A 16,397-nucleotide genomic window follows, 5' to 3' on the forward strand; every position below is an offset into this window, starting at 1 on the left:
AGAAGGAAAAAAAAAAAAATATGCAGATGGAAGTTTTTGGCAAGAGGAGAGAAGAAAACAAAAGGGTCCTGTTCTGATGTATCAAAGCAAAAGGCTTGCCAAATTCTTGACTATGAAGAGCACTTGTTCAGCTGCCTAGCAAGACTGAGAGCAGAGAGGTAACCAAGGGGAGGTTCAGAGAAGGCTGGCCAAATTTGATTGACATTGGAAAAAGCTTCAGTTTAACAAACACCCTTCCCCATCCAAAGTAAGGGCTCCAAGCTGTGTAGGGCAGATGTCTTCTCGTCTGACAGGAGTAGTACGGAGAACACCAAGGTGCGGGGATTTGCAGTACTTCTGGAGGTCCTCAGAGGATCCCAGGCAAGCACCAACGGTGCAACGAGCATCTTCCCAAGGTTTTCTACTGGAATCCTCTATCCCAATCCATGGGAAATGGGATCTCCAGCTAAGCAGACATTCCCAATTCTTCCCCAATGACACAGTCCATGTTCTACACAGAATCTCCATTTCTTCGGGAAAGACTCTTCCCCACTAAGAGTCACCCTTCCCCAAACGGATGCCTCAAGCCCCACTCCGTGGCACTCAGGGGATCGCTGCCACAGTACCCACATGTGGTTCCACCATACCACCATGCCCCAGCAGTAACATCCACACTGAGCATGATGTGGGTTGTCACGCATCCTCAACTTCCCCCACCACTGGCACGAAGAACATATGGATGGATGGAAAGCCACACAGTGTCTGTGAGGCTCCTCCCATCTGCATAAACTACATCAAGAATACCTTGCACCTTTCCAGCAGTCTCAGATGCAAACACCACAGTGCTGCACGTTTCAGTTCTTAAGAATTCTGTCATTAGCCTGTGGTAGCTCTGATCCCCATACAAATTGATTTTATTCAAGAGAACCACAACAAATGCTGAAGTGCAAGTGCACTCACAGTGTCAGCTTGTACCACAGAAAACCAGAGCTCGGATGCTGTGAGGGATTTGGCATATACGTGCACATATGTGAGTTAAGCATGACAAGGAGACGCAGCGTCACTTCTGAGGCCGACTCTGCAAGTGCACAAGTAGGGGAAAGCAAGCACACACAGATTACACCCACCTCCTCATCCCATCCACTTACAAATCCTGCCTGAGGAGGAGCAAGGAACCCTCATGGCAATAGCAACAGATGTGGAAGCTTCCGTGGATGTCCACCACTACTCGAGCACAGCAGGCTGAAGCACGACCCTCCCACAACTCTCCTCTCAAAACCAGCGGGAAGCGCTTCATCAGACAATCCCTTTTCAGCAATCTCGGATGGAAACACCATGGGGCTCCATGCTAGAGTTCTTAAGGGCAAGTCTTCCTGACCAACCCAGTGACCTCCTGTGATATAGTGACTGCAGCAGTGGACAAGGGAAGAGCTATGTGTGTCGTCTAAGTGGACTTCTGTAAGGCCTTTGACATGGTCCCCCACAACATCCTTCTCTCTAAATTGGGGAGATACAGGTTTGATGGACAGACCGGTCGGTGGATGAGTAATTGCCTGGACGGTCACAGGCAGAGGGTAGCGGTCAACAATGTCTAGATGGAGACCAGTGACGAGTGGTATCTCTCAGGGCTCCGTACTGGGACCGGTACTGTTGAATATCTTCATCAGCAACACAGAGAGCGGGATCGAGCGTACCCTCAGCAAGTTGGCGGATGACACCAAGCTGAGTGGTGCCACTGACACGCCTGAGGGATGGGAAGCCATTCAGAGGGACCTGGACAAACTCGAAAATGGGCCCATGTGAAATTCACGAGGTGCCACAAGGGCAAGTTCAAGGTCCTGTAGCTGGGTCTGGGCAATCCCGAGTATCAATACAGGCTGGGGGATGAAGGGATTGAGAGCCGCCCTGCGGAGAAGGACTTGGGGGTACTGGTGGGTGAAAAAACAGACATGAGGCAGCAATGGGCGCTCGCAGCCCAGAAAGCCAACCGTCGCCTGGGCTGCAACAAAAGAAGCATGGCCAGCAGGTTGAGGCAGGGGATTCTGCCCCTCTGCTCCGCTCTGGTGAGACACCACCTGCAGTGCTGTGTCCACATCTGGGGCCCTCAGCACGGGAAAGACATCGACCTGTTGCAGTGGGTCCAGAGGAGGCCACAAAAACGATCAGAGGGGTAGAACATCTCTCCGATGAGGACAAGCTGGGAGAGTTGCAGTGTTTCAGCCTGGAGAAGAAAAGGCTTCATTTTGAAGGATCTATTGCTCTAAGCAAGGTGATTTAGATGGAGTTGTCCCTGCTCATTGCAGGGCAGCTGGAATAGATGATCTTTAAAGGTCCCTTCCAACCCAAACTCTTCTGTGATTCCCAGGACACCCGACACAGCCACTCCAAGGAAAACATTAGGGTCCTTTCTCTATCCATGCTTCCTGCCAACCGTTCTAGCTGTGCCTGGAAGCGACAGGAAAGGAATGAGAGCTGGCAGTGGTGCTTTGCTGCTCCAGTACAGTCCAAATCTGATCACTCCAACATAAAGTTACTGTGACTAAACAGCAACAAAAGTACATCGGTCTCTTCAGATATGAGCAACTTACCTATAGCATCACTGCTTGCTCTTTCAGGAAAGAAACAATTTCAGGACAGCAGAGTTGCTTCTAAGCAACTTTCTGGGAAGCCAGAAAGAAGAAAAAACACTCATGTCCTCCAAAAGCTTTGAAATTACTGTACATTATATCACGTTCTCTTACGCACCTCTGTCACAGGGGAAGCAGTTGGCACACCTGAGAGATGATGATATTCTCCAAATGTCACACTCAGCTTAATACAGTGGAAAAAATATATCCCCCACACTGATGCCCGACCCCCCAATCCCCTGCAACCTGAGAGCTGCCAAAATTCTGCCATCTGTATCTCATTCACTGTTACCAACAGATTGCCAATGGGAGAAAAGGAAACACAAAAGAGTGGGAGTTTTTGGTAAGAGGAGAGGAGAAAACCAAAGGATCCCATTCCACTGTACTGAAATGCCGGGTTTGCCAACATCTCAGATATGGAGAGCACTTCTTCCTCTCCCCAGCAGGAAAGAGAAGCAGAGAGATGACCACGGGTGAATTTGGAAAGGCTTCTGTTTGACCAACAACACTCCCGATCAAAACCAAGTGATTAAAGGCAAGTATGGCAGATGTCATCGCCTCTAGCAGGAATACCACAGAGACAGGGGTGCAAGAATACGCAGCAGAACTTCTGCAGGCCCCGAGAGGATCCCAAGCAAGTAGCACCGTGCGCAGGGACACTTCTCGAGGTTTCCTGCTGCCAACCTCTATTTTGTGCTGTGGGAAACGAGATCAGCTAAGCAACTGTTCTCCAGTTCTTCCCCAATGACACAGACCAGGTTCTACCCAGCATCTCCATTTCCCTCAGGCAACACTCTGCCTGGCTCAAGGTCACACTCCCTGTGATGCACGCCCAGGCCCTATTCACTGCAACTCCGAGCCATCATTGCCACAATACCCAGACATTGCTCCACCACAAGAACATGCCACAGCTCTAAAGCCCTCTCTGAGCATAACCCAGGCCTTTGCACACCCTCATTTCCTCTCACAATTGTCACAAAGTATATATGGAGTGCTGCAAAGCCTCTCTGTGACTCTTAGATTCTTCCCAGCTGCCTGGACGCATTGCACCTTTTCAGCAATTTCAAACAGAAATGGAGTTCTTAAAGATTCTCTGGTTAGAGCCATGACCGCTCTGACCTCAGTCCACACAGCTCTTATTCTTCAAGAAGACCACCCCGTTGAACGTTGAAGTGCAATTGCACTCAGAGTGTCAACTGCTTAGGAGAATTGTGCCATAGGGAACCAGAGCTGAGCTGATCAGGATGGTTTGGCGTGTCCACCCAGGCATCCGAATGAGTCTTGGGCGATAACAGAACACACCATCTCTACCAAGGCTGATTCTGCAAGTGCACACTGTGCAAAGTTGAATACGCACAGATTGCATCCCCTTGCTCCAGCGTCCTTACACATCCTGCCTGAGGAAGAGCAAGGAACCATCATGGCAACACCCACGGACGTAGAAGCTACTATGGATGCCCGCCACTACACAAGGACGGCAGGCTGAACCGCGACCCTCCCACAAGCCCTTTCTCAAAACAAGAGGGAAAAGGTCAATCAGAAAGTATTCCGCATGAGGGCCTGTCTCTGGTGGCAGATATTCATACAGCATTGGGGGCATTTCAATACCACACACGATCTCAACATCCACACGGCCTCCAGCTCCAGGCCCTTGGAGCCCGGGAAAGGATCCTGGCCACGAACACTCCGTGCCCATCCTGCCTCATGCTTTCCTCCAAGCATCCTGCATCCCCCACTCAGCGACATGCCTTCTCAAGACAAGCCGAACAAACCCTTTGCTGGTCTTGCAATATGTCCCATGGTCTTCCCAAGGATTTCCAGTTCCCGCAGACAAGTCTTCCCACCGATCAAGGTCACCCTTCGCATCAGGAGATGCCCAGGCCCTGCTCAGTGCCACCGCCACACTCCCCTCCGTAACATGCCACAGTTTCTTTTCCTCAAGCCTCAATCCCACTTTTCCTTTCTCTTCCCATCCATGAGAGCACCAGAAAAAACATACAGAGGTATCACATCCACGGTGTCCAGCAGGCTCCTGCTGCTGACCCTCATATCTGGCAATGCTTCAGCTATCGCAGCTGGAAACATGGCAGGCCTGGCAGCAATACTCTTTCTAAAGGCGATGTCGGGACAGCTCTAAATGGCAACGGCATTGATTTCACATTCTGACAGAAAAAACAACATGCTGATGAGCATGCTACCGTAATGGATGATACTGACTGTGGAGGAGAATTTGAATTGGATTTTGTGGGGGCTCAGCAGATCTTTGGGTTTGGGGTGTTTTTCTGTGTTTTGTTTTGCTTTGCTTTTTTCAGAAAAGAGTATTTCCAGGGCTTTTGAAACAATATGGCACATGATGGAAGTTTGAATGAACATTAAAACCAGCCAGCGTATTTCATGCTACTTCTCTCGCAAACAACACAAGTCCACAACGAGGGGGACACATGGAGCAGGAAAAGAAAAAGAAAACTCCCGTTTCAAACACACTCACCTTAGGTGAAACTCCTCTGCCTCAACAATTTACACTACTAAGTAGAGCAACAGGATAGTTTCAAAAAGAACAGAGGAAAAGTCCCTGTGGCTTCCCCTGCTTTCAGAATGACTCCGATGACCCAACTCAAATGGAGAAATGACACCACGGGGAGTGAAACCCCTCAACTCCCTGTTGCCACCTTCCATCCCGTCTCTTGCAGAGAACGAGGGGAGGGGTTTCGACAACGCTGACGCAAACACTGTCAGCAGTCAGCAGAGGCAATAAGGCAGTAAGTAGTGCCCGGGCGACTGTCACCACCCCAGCCTGAGCGTCTCGGGTCAATCAGACAGTATTCAGCAGTCTGCGTGTCACCCCTCCTAATCAACACGCCGCCCACGTCATTCAGGCACCACCACAAGGTTCTGTCTCTGGTCGAGGACCTTCGTTACCTCCAAAGACATTGTGGGCATTTCAATACCACGCGCTAGCTCGAGAGCCAGGAGGCCTCCAACGCCAGACCCTTGGAGCCTGGGAAAGAAAGGATCCTGGCCAGGAACGCTTTCTGTTCTTCCTGCCTCGAGCTTTCCTCCAGGCATCCTCCACTCCCCTCTCTGCGACTCGCCTTCTCAAGATAAGCACCTCATCTCCCTTTCCTGTGTTAAGACATAGCCGTGGTTTTCCAGTAATTCCCAATTCCCACAGACAAGTCTCCCCATCGTTCCAGGTCACCCTTCGCAGCAGGAAATGGCCAGGCCCCACTCAGGGCCACCGCCACATTCACCTCACGCTCTCCCGTGGATTCAACAGTCTCAGATGGAAATCCTACAAACCTGGGAGCAATGCTACTTAGAGAGGGGCTGTCAGCACAACGCTGAGAGCAACAGGCACTGCGTTCATGGTGTCAGAAAACAACCCCAGATATTGACAAGCCAACCAGTCTCATCAATGATAAATACCCTGTAGAAGGATTTGGTGTTGACCTCTTGGGGTGAAGTATTTTGGGTCGGCTGTTTCGCTTTGGGGTTTTTTGTGTGTTTGGGGGTTTTGCTTGTTTATTGTTGGTTCGTTTTGTTTTGTCTTTCTACTGTTCTGTCTGTTCTTTCTACAAGAGGATTTGCGAGTGTTTTTTCTCAAGCTGTGGCTTCCGAATCAAGTGTTGAAAGACCATCAAAGCAGGGCAGCATATATCCCACTTGTGCTCTGGCCAGGAAGGCAGCTCCCCAGCCCGAGAGCTGGGCGGAGCAGGGACAGAACATTTCCCCTCTGCAAACCCTTCGCGGGGGGACGCTCCTCCTCCTCCAGGTAACTCACACGGCTAAACGCAGCTTCGACGCCCTGCGGGAAAAAAAGCCCGCGCCGCCGCCCCTGCTTTCGGAATGACTCTGCTGCAGAGCTGCGAGCCCCCGCTGCGGGCGGGAACCGCTGCTGGGTGCGGCGACACCTTCGCCGCCCCCCCCGGCCCCGCCAGAGCCGCGGGGCTCCCCAGAGGACGCGAGGGCACAGGCCGAGGTGCCGGTGCCACCCGCCACGCACCCGCCACGCACCCCCCGCCCGCGGGCCCCGGGGGCTGAGCCCGGCTCCCACCAGCGCCCGCCCACGGCACGCGCGGCAGAAGGGCGGGAGGGGGGAAGGAGGGAGGGAGGGAAGGGGCGGGAGGCGACAGAGGGAGGGCCACTGACCGTGTCCGGCGGAGCGGGCGGCTCCGGCTGCGTCTCCTTCGCCGCGGGGCCGGGCGGCGGCGGGAAGTTGGGGCTGAAAACCATCAGGTCGCTCTTGCCCGCGCCGTCCGCCACGCACAGGCTCCGGCTCTGCCGCTGCGAGTACGACCAGCTCCCCACTTCGCTGGCGCACACCAGCGTCGCCGGCCCGGGCCCCGCCAGCACGGCCGCCCGCGGCGCCCACCGCGACGCCCCGTACAGCACCACCGCCAGCAGGAACAGGCTCGACACCGCGCAGATGGCCACCACCAGCCACACGTTCGTCGCCGCCGCCGCCGCGCCGCCCTCCGCGCCCGCCGCCGGCCGCAGCCCCGGCCCCGACGACCACGACGACCACGACGACGACGAGAAGCCCGCGGCCGCCAGCGCCGCCTCGGCGCCCTCCACCAGCGACACGCTCAGCGTGGCCGTGGCCGAGCGCGCCGGCTCGCCGTGGTCGCGCACCACGATCACCAGCCGCTGCCGCGGGCCGTCCGCCTCCTCCAGCGCCCGCGCCGTGCTCACCTCGCCGCTGTACAGCCCCACGCGGAACGGGCCCTTCCCCCGCGGCTCCCACAGCTCGTAGCGCAGCCACGCGTTGTAGCCCGAGTCCGCGTCCACCGCGCGGATCTTCGCCACCACCTGCCCCGCCGGCGCCCCCCACGCCGCCCACGCCCACAGCGCCTCCGAGCCCCCCGCGGCCCCGGCACCCGGCCCGCCGCCGGCGGGCGGCAGCAGCGCCGGCGCGTTGTCGTTCTCGTCCACCACGAAGAGCTGCACCGTGGCGTTGCCGCACAGCGGCGGCTCCCCCGCGTCCACCGCCCGCACCTCGAACTGCAGCACCTGCACCTCCTCGTAGTCCAAGGGCCGCAGCGCCCGCAGCCGCCCGCTCTCCGCCTCCACCGACACGTAGCTCGACGCCGCCCGCCCCCCGACGCCGCCCTCCGCCACCGAGTAGCTCACGCGCCCGTTGCCCGCCTCGTCCGGGTCCCGCGCCCACAGCCGCGCCAGCTCCGCGCCCGCCGCGTTGTTCTCCCGCGCCAGCACCGTGTACACGGCCTGCGCGAACGCCGGCGCGTTGTCGTTCACGTCCGACACCGGCACCCGCACCCCGCGGCTGGCGCGCAGCGGCGGCGCCCCGCCGTCCTCCGCCCGCACCTCCACCTCGTACTCCGACACCCGCTCCCGGTCCAGCGCCTCCCGCAGCACCAGCGAGTACGAGCCCGCGAACGTCGCCACCAGCCCGAACGGCGCCGCCGGCCACACCGCGCACCGCACCCGCCCGTTCGCCCCCGCGTCCCGGTCCGACACGCTCAGCAGCGCCACCACCGTCCCCACCGCCGCGTCCTCCGGCACCGGCACCGACAGCGACGTCACCCACACCTCCGGCGCGTTGTCGTTCACGTCCAGCACCTCCACCTCCACGCTGCAGTGGCCCGACAGCGGAGGGGAACCTTTGTCTCTCGCTTCGATTTCCAGGTCATACGACTGAATGTCCTCGAAATCCAGCTCAGAGGCAGTCCGGATTTCCCCGGATTTTCTGTCAATTATAAAAAGGTCCTGGACTTTGGCAGAAACCGTCTCGCCAAACGAATAATATAGCTCCCGGTTAATTCCCTCGTCTCGGTCTGTCGCTGTTACCTGGAAAACCACAGTTCCCGGGGAAGCGTTCTCCGGCAGCTGCACTTTATACACCGACTGGTTGAACTGGGGCGCGTTGTCGTTGGCGTCCAGCACCGAGATCACCAGCTCCATCGTGCCCGTCAGAGACGGCCGGCCCCCGTCACTCGCCGTCACCAGCAGCCGGTGCACGGGCTGCCTCTCGCGGTCCAGCGGTTTCTTTAACAGGAGGAACACGGAAATTTTTTTTTCGTCTTTAGACTTCACATCCAACTCGAAGTGCTCGCTGGGGCTGAGGGTGTAGGAGAGCTGCGCGTTGGCCCCGATATCCGCATCCGACGCGCCCTCCAGCGGGAAGCGGGACCCCGGCAACACCGATTCCGCGATGCTGAGGTTCTTGCGGGCGGCGGGGAAGAGCGGCGCGTTGTCGTTGATGTCGGTGACCTCCAGCTCCACGTGGAAGACGCGCAGCGGCCGCTCCACCAGCACCTCCAGGCGCAGGGCGCACGGCGCGCTCTTCCCGCACAGCTCCTCCCGGTCCAGCCGCGAGCTCACCACCAGCGCCCCGCTCGCCCCGCTCACCTCCACGCTCGCCCGCCGGCCCTGCGCCACCAGCCGCAGCCGCCGCGCCTCCGGCTCGCCCGCCTCCAGGCCCAGGTCCTGCGCCAGCCGGCCCACCACCGTCCCGGCCTTGGCTTCCTCCGGCACCGAGTAGCGCACCTGCCCGCCGCCCAGCGCCCAGGCCGCCTGCAGCACCAGCACCCGCACCACGGGCCCCCAGCACCCGCCCATCGCCGCCGCCGCCCCCCGCCCGGGCCCCGCACGGCTCCCCGCCGCCGCCCGGACGCACCGGCTCGCCCGCCCGCCCCGCCCCGCCCCGCCCCGCCCCGCGCCGCCCCCCCGCGCTCCCAGCCGGGCTCCCCGCCGCACCGGCCCGGAGCCGCCGTTGCTGAGCCTGCAGCGACACCGTGTGCTGCTCCGCCGCCCGCCGCGCTCCCCGCCATCGCCCGCGCCGCCGGCCCCGACCCGCTCCGCTCCTCTCCCGGCCCTGCCCACCGGCCTCCTCTCGCCGCCGCTTCGCCGAGCTCCTCGCTGCTGCCTTTGCGCTCGCACACCCGCCTCGCTCGCCGCCTTCCTCTGCCGCCTTCCAGATTGCCTCCGCCGGCTCCCTCTTGATTTCTATCGCTTCCCCTTTCCTTTCTCTTTCCTTCTTTCTCCTTTCCTCCGTCTATTTTCCTTCTTCTCTTTTCCTTTTTATCGTTTCTCTTTTCCTTTCTCTTTCTTTCTTTTCTTTTGCTTCGTCTCTTCTTCGTATCGTCTCTCTTTTCCTTTCTCTTACCTGCTTTCTCTTTTCCTCTTTCCTTCCTTTCCTCCGTCTATTTTCCTCCTCCTCTTTTCCTTTTTATCTTTTATCCTTTCCTTTCTCTTTCCTTCTTTCTCCTTTCCTCCTTCTCTTTTCCTCCTTTCCTCCTTCTCTTTTCTTCTTTTCCTCCTTTCCTCCTTCTCCTTTCCTCCTTCTTTTTATTCTCGTTTCTCCTTCCGTCCGTCGATTTCTTCTTTTCCGTCTTCTCTTTCTTCTCCATTTCGTTCTTGCCTTGCCGTGCCCTGCCCTAGTAGTTACACCACGTTCCCTTCTCTTTCCATTCTTCTTTCTTGTCCTTGCTGGCAGATCAACAGCCGCCCCCCGCGGCGACCACCAAAGTCGGAGCCATCAGCGCTAATTAGTGGCCAGCAACACCGGAGCGCGGGGCTCTCACCCCCGCGGAGGGACCCAGACCTGTTCAGCGCTGACAGGTAAGGGCGGGGCGTGCTACTCATCTGCTTTACGGCATTTTCCTTTCTTTCCTTCTCCCCGTCGTCATCTTCATTCCTTTATCATGTTTTTGCTTCATTCTTTCCTTACACATTTATTTTTCTTCCACTCTTCCTCTCTTTCTTTCTTCCATTTCTTCTCCCCTGCCTTCTTCTCTGCCTTCCTTTTCTTCCTTCCTTTCTCACCCTCAACATATTTCTGTGCACAGTGAGAGCTCCAGTGCATGCTAGAAAACTCCTTCATCATTCTTTCCTTTCCCTCTCTTCTTTCTTTCTGTTGCTTGCTTTCTTCTTCTTCACCACTCTTTCTCTACATTCTTCCTTCCTTCTCCTCTTCCCACTCTTTCTTCTCATCTTCTCTTCCACGTACAGCCCCGTCCACCCAGAACCACACACCCTCCACGTCACTTCCGTCTTTGCCTCTGCTTTGTCCCCTTAACCAGCACCTTTTCTAGGTGAATACATCATGCTGGCCACAGAGCACAGACGTGCCCTTTGGCAACAGCTCTCATTCCTCTTACTATTGCTTTCCATTCCTCCACATGGGGAACAACCACCCCCTGAAACACAAGCCCAGGCTCCAGGTACTTTGACATCTGGGCAAAGTGGCTCCAATGAGTCCAACCAACCCAGGGGACTATTTAGTTCGGGGACTCAAATGCATCACTGCCCAGCAAGACCACGATCCAGGAAGGCTGAAAAAGCTCAATCCATAACAAGCATCATGAATGAAAGCATGATGCATGACAAGCCCTCGCTTCCCCTTCAGGCAGGCATGTTGCCACAGAAAAACAGTGCAAGAACCTCCGTAGCCAGGGGCAACAGTCCCCACAGAACACGCCTCACTCATATATCATGGTCCTCCCATCAAAAGCCACAAAGGTAAACCCATGCCATTTACACCGGGAACATCTCCTCCATGCCCAACACATCTGCTCCAAGAAACACATCAGGGCCCCTCCTCCACCCCTGCTTGTCGCCCCTTGCTCACGCTCTGCCTGCAAGCAGCAAGAAAGGAATGAGAGCAGGCAGAGGTGCTTTGACAGTCCAACCACAGAATCACAGAACAGCCCACGTTGGAAGGGACCCATAAGGATCTTCGCGTCCAACTCCCAATCCAGCCAACACTCAGGCAACCCAACATGAAGAGATCATGACTAAACAGAAACAAACGAACATCTCTCTCGCAGACTCCTCTTCCTTCGGCACCAGCGACTTACCTGCAGCATCACTGCTTGCCTCTCCAGAAAAGAAACATTTTCAGGGGAGGGGAACTGGTCTAAAGGGACATTTTCCCTTAACGTTATCAGAGACTTCTGAAGAAGATGGATAGGAAAAAATTACATGCAAGCTGCAAAAGCCTCGCAATCACAGCGCAGGGCATAGTGCTTCATTATTCACTTCTATCCCAGGGGAAGCAGCAGGGACACCTGCAAGCTAAGGACATTCTCTCCATGTCAACCTCAGCTCAGGAGACTCCCAAAGCCATCCCCCACACTGATGGCCAACGGCCTGAAACTCTGACACACAACACCTGCCAAAATTCAGCGATCTGCATTTCATCCAAGTTACCGATGTGAGAGAAGGAAAAAAAAAAAAAAACGCAGATGGAAGTTTTTGGCAAGAGGAGAGAAGAAAACAAAAGGGTCCTGTTCTGATGTATCAAAGCAAAAGGCTTGCAAATTCTTGACTATGAAGAGCACTTGTTCAGCTGACTAGCAAGACTGAGAGCAGAGAGGTAACCAAGGGGAGGTTCAGAGAAGGCTGGCCAAATTTGATTGACATTGGAAAAAGCTTCAGTTTAACAAACACCCTTCCCCATCCAAAGTAAGGGCTCCAAGCTGTGTAGGGCAGATGTCTTCTCATCTGACAGGAGTAGTACGGAGAACACCAAGGTGCTGGGATTTGCAGTACTTCTGGAGGATCCCAGGCAAGCACCAACTGTGTAACGGGCATCTTCCCAAGGTTTTCTACTGGAATCCTCTATCCCAATCCATGGGAAATGGGATCTCCAGCTAAGCAGACATTCCCCAGTTCTTCCCCAATGACACAGTCCATGTTCTACACAGAATCTCCATTTCTTCAGGAAAGACTCTTCCCCACTAAGAGTCACCCTTCCCCAAACGGATGCCCCAAGCCCCACTCCGTGGCACTCAGGGGATCGCTGCCACAGTACCCACATGTGGTTCCACCATACCACCATGCCCCAGCAGTAACGTCCACACTGAGCATGATGTGGGTTGTCACGCATCCTCAACTTCCCCCACCACTGGCACGAAGAACATATGGATAGATGGAAAGCCACACAGTGTCTGTGAGGCTCCTCCCATCTGCATAAACTACATCAAGAATACCTTGCACCTTTCCAGCAGTCTCAGATGCAAACACCACAGTGCTGCACGTTTCAGTTCTTAAGAATTCTGTCATTAGCCTGTGGTAGCTCTGATCCCCATACAAATTGATTTTATTCAAGAGAACCACAACAAATGCTGAAGTGCAAGTGCACTCACAGTGTCAGCTTGTACCACAGAAAACCAGAGCTCGGATGCTGTGAGGGATTTGGCATATACGTGCACATATGTGAGTTAAGCATGACAAGGAGACGCAGCGTCACTTCTGAGGCCGACTCTGCAAGTGCACAAGTAGGGGAAAGCAAGCACACACAGATTACACCCACCTCCTCATCCCATCCACTTACAAATCCTGCCTGAGGAGGAGCAAGGAACCCTCATGGCAATAGCAACAGATGTGGAAGCTTCCGTGGATGTCCACCACTACTCGAGCACAGCAGGCTGAAGCACGACCCTCCCACAACTCTCCTCTCAAAACCAGCGGGAAGCGCTTCATCAGACAATCCCTTTTCAGCAATCTCGGATGGAAACACCATGGGGCTCCATGCTAGAGTTCTTAAGGGCAAGTCTTCCTGACCAACCCAGTGACCTCCTGTGATATAGTGACTGCAGCAGTGGACAAGGGAAGAGCTATGTGTGTCGTCTACGTGGACTTCTGTAAGGCCTTTGACATGGTCCCCCACAACATCCTTCTCTCTAAATTGGGGAGATACAGGTTTGATGGACAGACCGGTCGGTGGATGAGTAATTGCCTGGACGGTCACAGGCAGAGGGTAGCGGTCAACAATGTCTAGATGGAGACCAGTGACGAGTGGTATCTCTCAGGGCTCCGTACTGGGACCGGTACTGTTGAATATCTTCATCAGCAACACAGAGAGCGGGATCGAGCGTACCCTCAGCAAGTTGGCGGATGACACCAAGCTGAGGGGTGCCACTGACACGCCTGAGGGATGGGAAGCCATTCAGAGGGACCTGGACAAACTCGAAAATGGGCCCATGTGAAATTCACGAGGTGCCACAAGGGCAAGTTCAAGGTCCTGTAGCTGGGTCTGGGCAATCCCGAGTATCAATACAGGCTGGGGGATGAAGGGATTGAGAGCCGCCCTGCGGAGAAGGACTTGGGGGTACTGGTGGGTGAAAAAACAGACATGAGGCAGCAATGGGCGCTCGCAGCCCAGAAAGCCAACCGTCGCCTGGGCTGCAACAAAAGAAGCATGGCCAGCAGGTTGAGGCAGGGGATTCTGCCCCTCTGCTCCGCTCTGGTGAGACACCACCTGCAGTGCTGTGTCCACATCTGGGGCCCTCAGCACGGGAAAGACATCGACCTGTTGGAGTGGGTCCAGAGGAGGCCACAAAAACGATCAGAGGGGTAGAACATCTCTCCGATGAGGACAAGCTGGGAGAGTTGCAGTGTTTCAGCCTGGAGAAGAAAAGGCTTCATTTTGAAGGATCTATTGCTCTAAGCAAGGTGATTTAGATGGAGTTGTCCCTGCTCATTGCAGGGCAGCTGGAATAGATGATCTTTAAAGGTCCCTTCCAACCCAAACTCTTCTGTGATTCCCAGGACACCCGACACAGCCACTCCAAGGAAAACATTAGGGTCCTTTCTCTATCCATGCTTCCTGCCAACCGTTCTAGCTGTGCCTGGAAGCGACAGGAAAGGAATGAGAGCTGGCAGTGGTGCTTTGCTGCTCCAGTACAGTCCAAATCTGATCACTCCAACATAAAGTTACTGTGACTAAACAGCAACAAAAGTACATCGGTCTCTTCAGATATGAGCAACTTACCTATAGCATCACTGCTTGCTCTTTCAGGAAAGAAACAATTTCAGGACAGCAGAGTTGCTTCTAAGCAACTTTCTGGGAAGCCAGAAAGAAGAAAAAACACTCATGTCCTCCAAAAGCTTTGAAATTACTGTACATTATATCACGTTCTCTTACGCACCTCTGTCACAGGGGAAGCAGTTGGCACACCTGAGAGCTGATGATATTCTCCAAATGTCACACTCAGCTTAATACAGTGGAAAAAATATATCCCCCACACTGATGCCCGACCCCCCAGTCCCCTGCAACCTGAGAGCTGCCAAAATTCTGCCATCTGTATCTCATTCACTGTTACCAACAGATTGCCAATGGGAGAAAAGGAAACACAAAAGAGTGGGAGTTTTTGGTAAGAGGAGAGGAGAAAACCAAAGGATCCCATTCCACTGTACTGAAATGCCGGGTTTGCCAACATCTCAGATATGGAGAGCACTTCTTCCTCTCCCCAGCAGGAAAGAGAAGCAGAGAGATGACCACGGGTGAATTTGGAAAGGCTTCTGTTTGACCAACAACACTCCCGATCAAAACCAAGTGATTAAAGCAAGTATGGCAGACGTCATCACCTCTAGCAGGAATACCACAGAGACAGGGGTGCAAGAATACGCAGCAGAACTTCTGCAGGCCCCGAGAGGATCCCAAGCAAGTAGCACCGTGCGCAGGGACACTTCTCGAGGTTTCCTGCTGCCAACCTCTATTTTGTGCTGTGGGAAACGAGATCAGCTAAGCAACTGTTCTCCAGTTCTTCCCCAATGACACAGACCAGGTTCTACCCAGCATCTCCATTTCCCTCAGGCAACACTCTGCCTGGCTCAAGGTCACACTCCCTGTGATGCACGCCCAGGCCCTATTCACTGCAACTCCGAGCCATCATTGCCACAATACCCAGACATTGCTCCACCACAAGAACATGCCACAGCTCTAAAGCCCTCTCTGAGCATAACCCAGGCCTTTGCACACCCTCATTTCCTCTCACAATTGTCACAAAGTATATATGGAGTGCTGCAAAGCCTCTCTGTGACTCTTAGATTCTTCCCAGCTGCCTGGACGCATTGCACCTTTTCAGCAATTTCAAACAGAAATGGAGTTCTTAAAGATTCTCTGGTTAGAGCCATGACCGCTCTGACCTCAGTCCACACAGCTCTTATTCTTCAAGAAGACCACCCCGTTGAACGTTGAAGTGCAATTGCACTCAGAGTGTCAACTGCTTAGGAGAATTGTGCCATAGGGAACCAGAGCTGAGCTGATCAGGATGGTTTGGCGTGTCCACCCAGGCATCCGAATGAGTCTTGGGCGATAACAGGACACACCATCTCTACCAAGGCTGATTCTGCAAGTGCACACTGTGCAAAGTTGAATACGCACAGATTGCATCCCCTTGCTCCAGCGTCCTTACACATCCTGCCTGAGGAAGAGCAAGGAACCATCATGGCAACACCCACGGACGTAGAAGCTACTATGGATGCCCGCCACTACACAAGGACGGCAGGCTGAACCGCGACCCTCCCACAAGCCCTTTCTCAAAACAAGAGGGAAAAGGTCAATCAGAAAGTATTCCGCATGAGGGCCTGTCTCTGGTGGCAGATATTCATACAGCATTGGGGGCATTTCAATACCACACACGATCTCAACATCCACACGGCCTCCAGCTCCAGGCCCTTGGAGCCCGGGAAAGGATCCTGGCCACGAACACTCCGTGCCCATCCTGCCTCATGCTTTCCTCCAAGCATCCTGCATCCCCCACTCAGCGACGTGCCTTCTCAAGACAAGCCGAACAAACCCTTTGCTGGTCTTGCAATATGTCCCATGGTCTTCCCAAGGATTTCCAGTTCCCGCAGACAAGTCTTCCCACCGATCAAGGTCACCCTTTGCATCAGGAGATGCCCAGGCCCTGCTCAGTGCCACCGCCACACTCCCCTCCGTAACATGCCACAGTTTCTTTTCCTCAAGCCTCAATCCCACTTTTCCTTTCTCTTCCCATCCATGAGAGCACCAGAAAAAACATACAGAGGTATCACATCCAC

General features: G+C 54.8%; 1 protein-coding gene across 1 annotated transcript; it reads left to right on the plus strand.

Moving 5' to 3' along the window:
• Positions 1-6,832: 6,832 nt before the first annotated feature.
• Positions 6,833-8,435, plus strand: LOC122153269 (basic proline-rich protein-like; the record flags this gene model as incomplete). The annotated part of the gene is made up of 1 exon (XM_042790509.1): positions 6,833-8,435. A coding segment is annotated over one exon (1,494 nt), but the record flags the coding sequence as incomplete, so codon positions are not given.
• Positions 8,436-16,397: the final 7,962 nt, after the last annotated feature.

This window comes from Tyto alba, unplaced genomic scaffold, assembly GCF_018691265.1.
Source record: "Tyto alba isolate M040663 unplaced genomic scaffold, T.alba_DEE_v4.0 Super-Scaffold_17, whole genome shotgun sequence".
NCBI classification, from domain to species: Eukaryota; Metazoa; Chordata; class Aves; order Strigiformes; family Tytonidae; genus Tyto; species Tyto alba.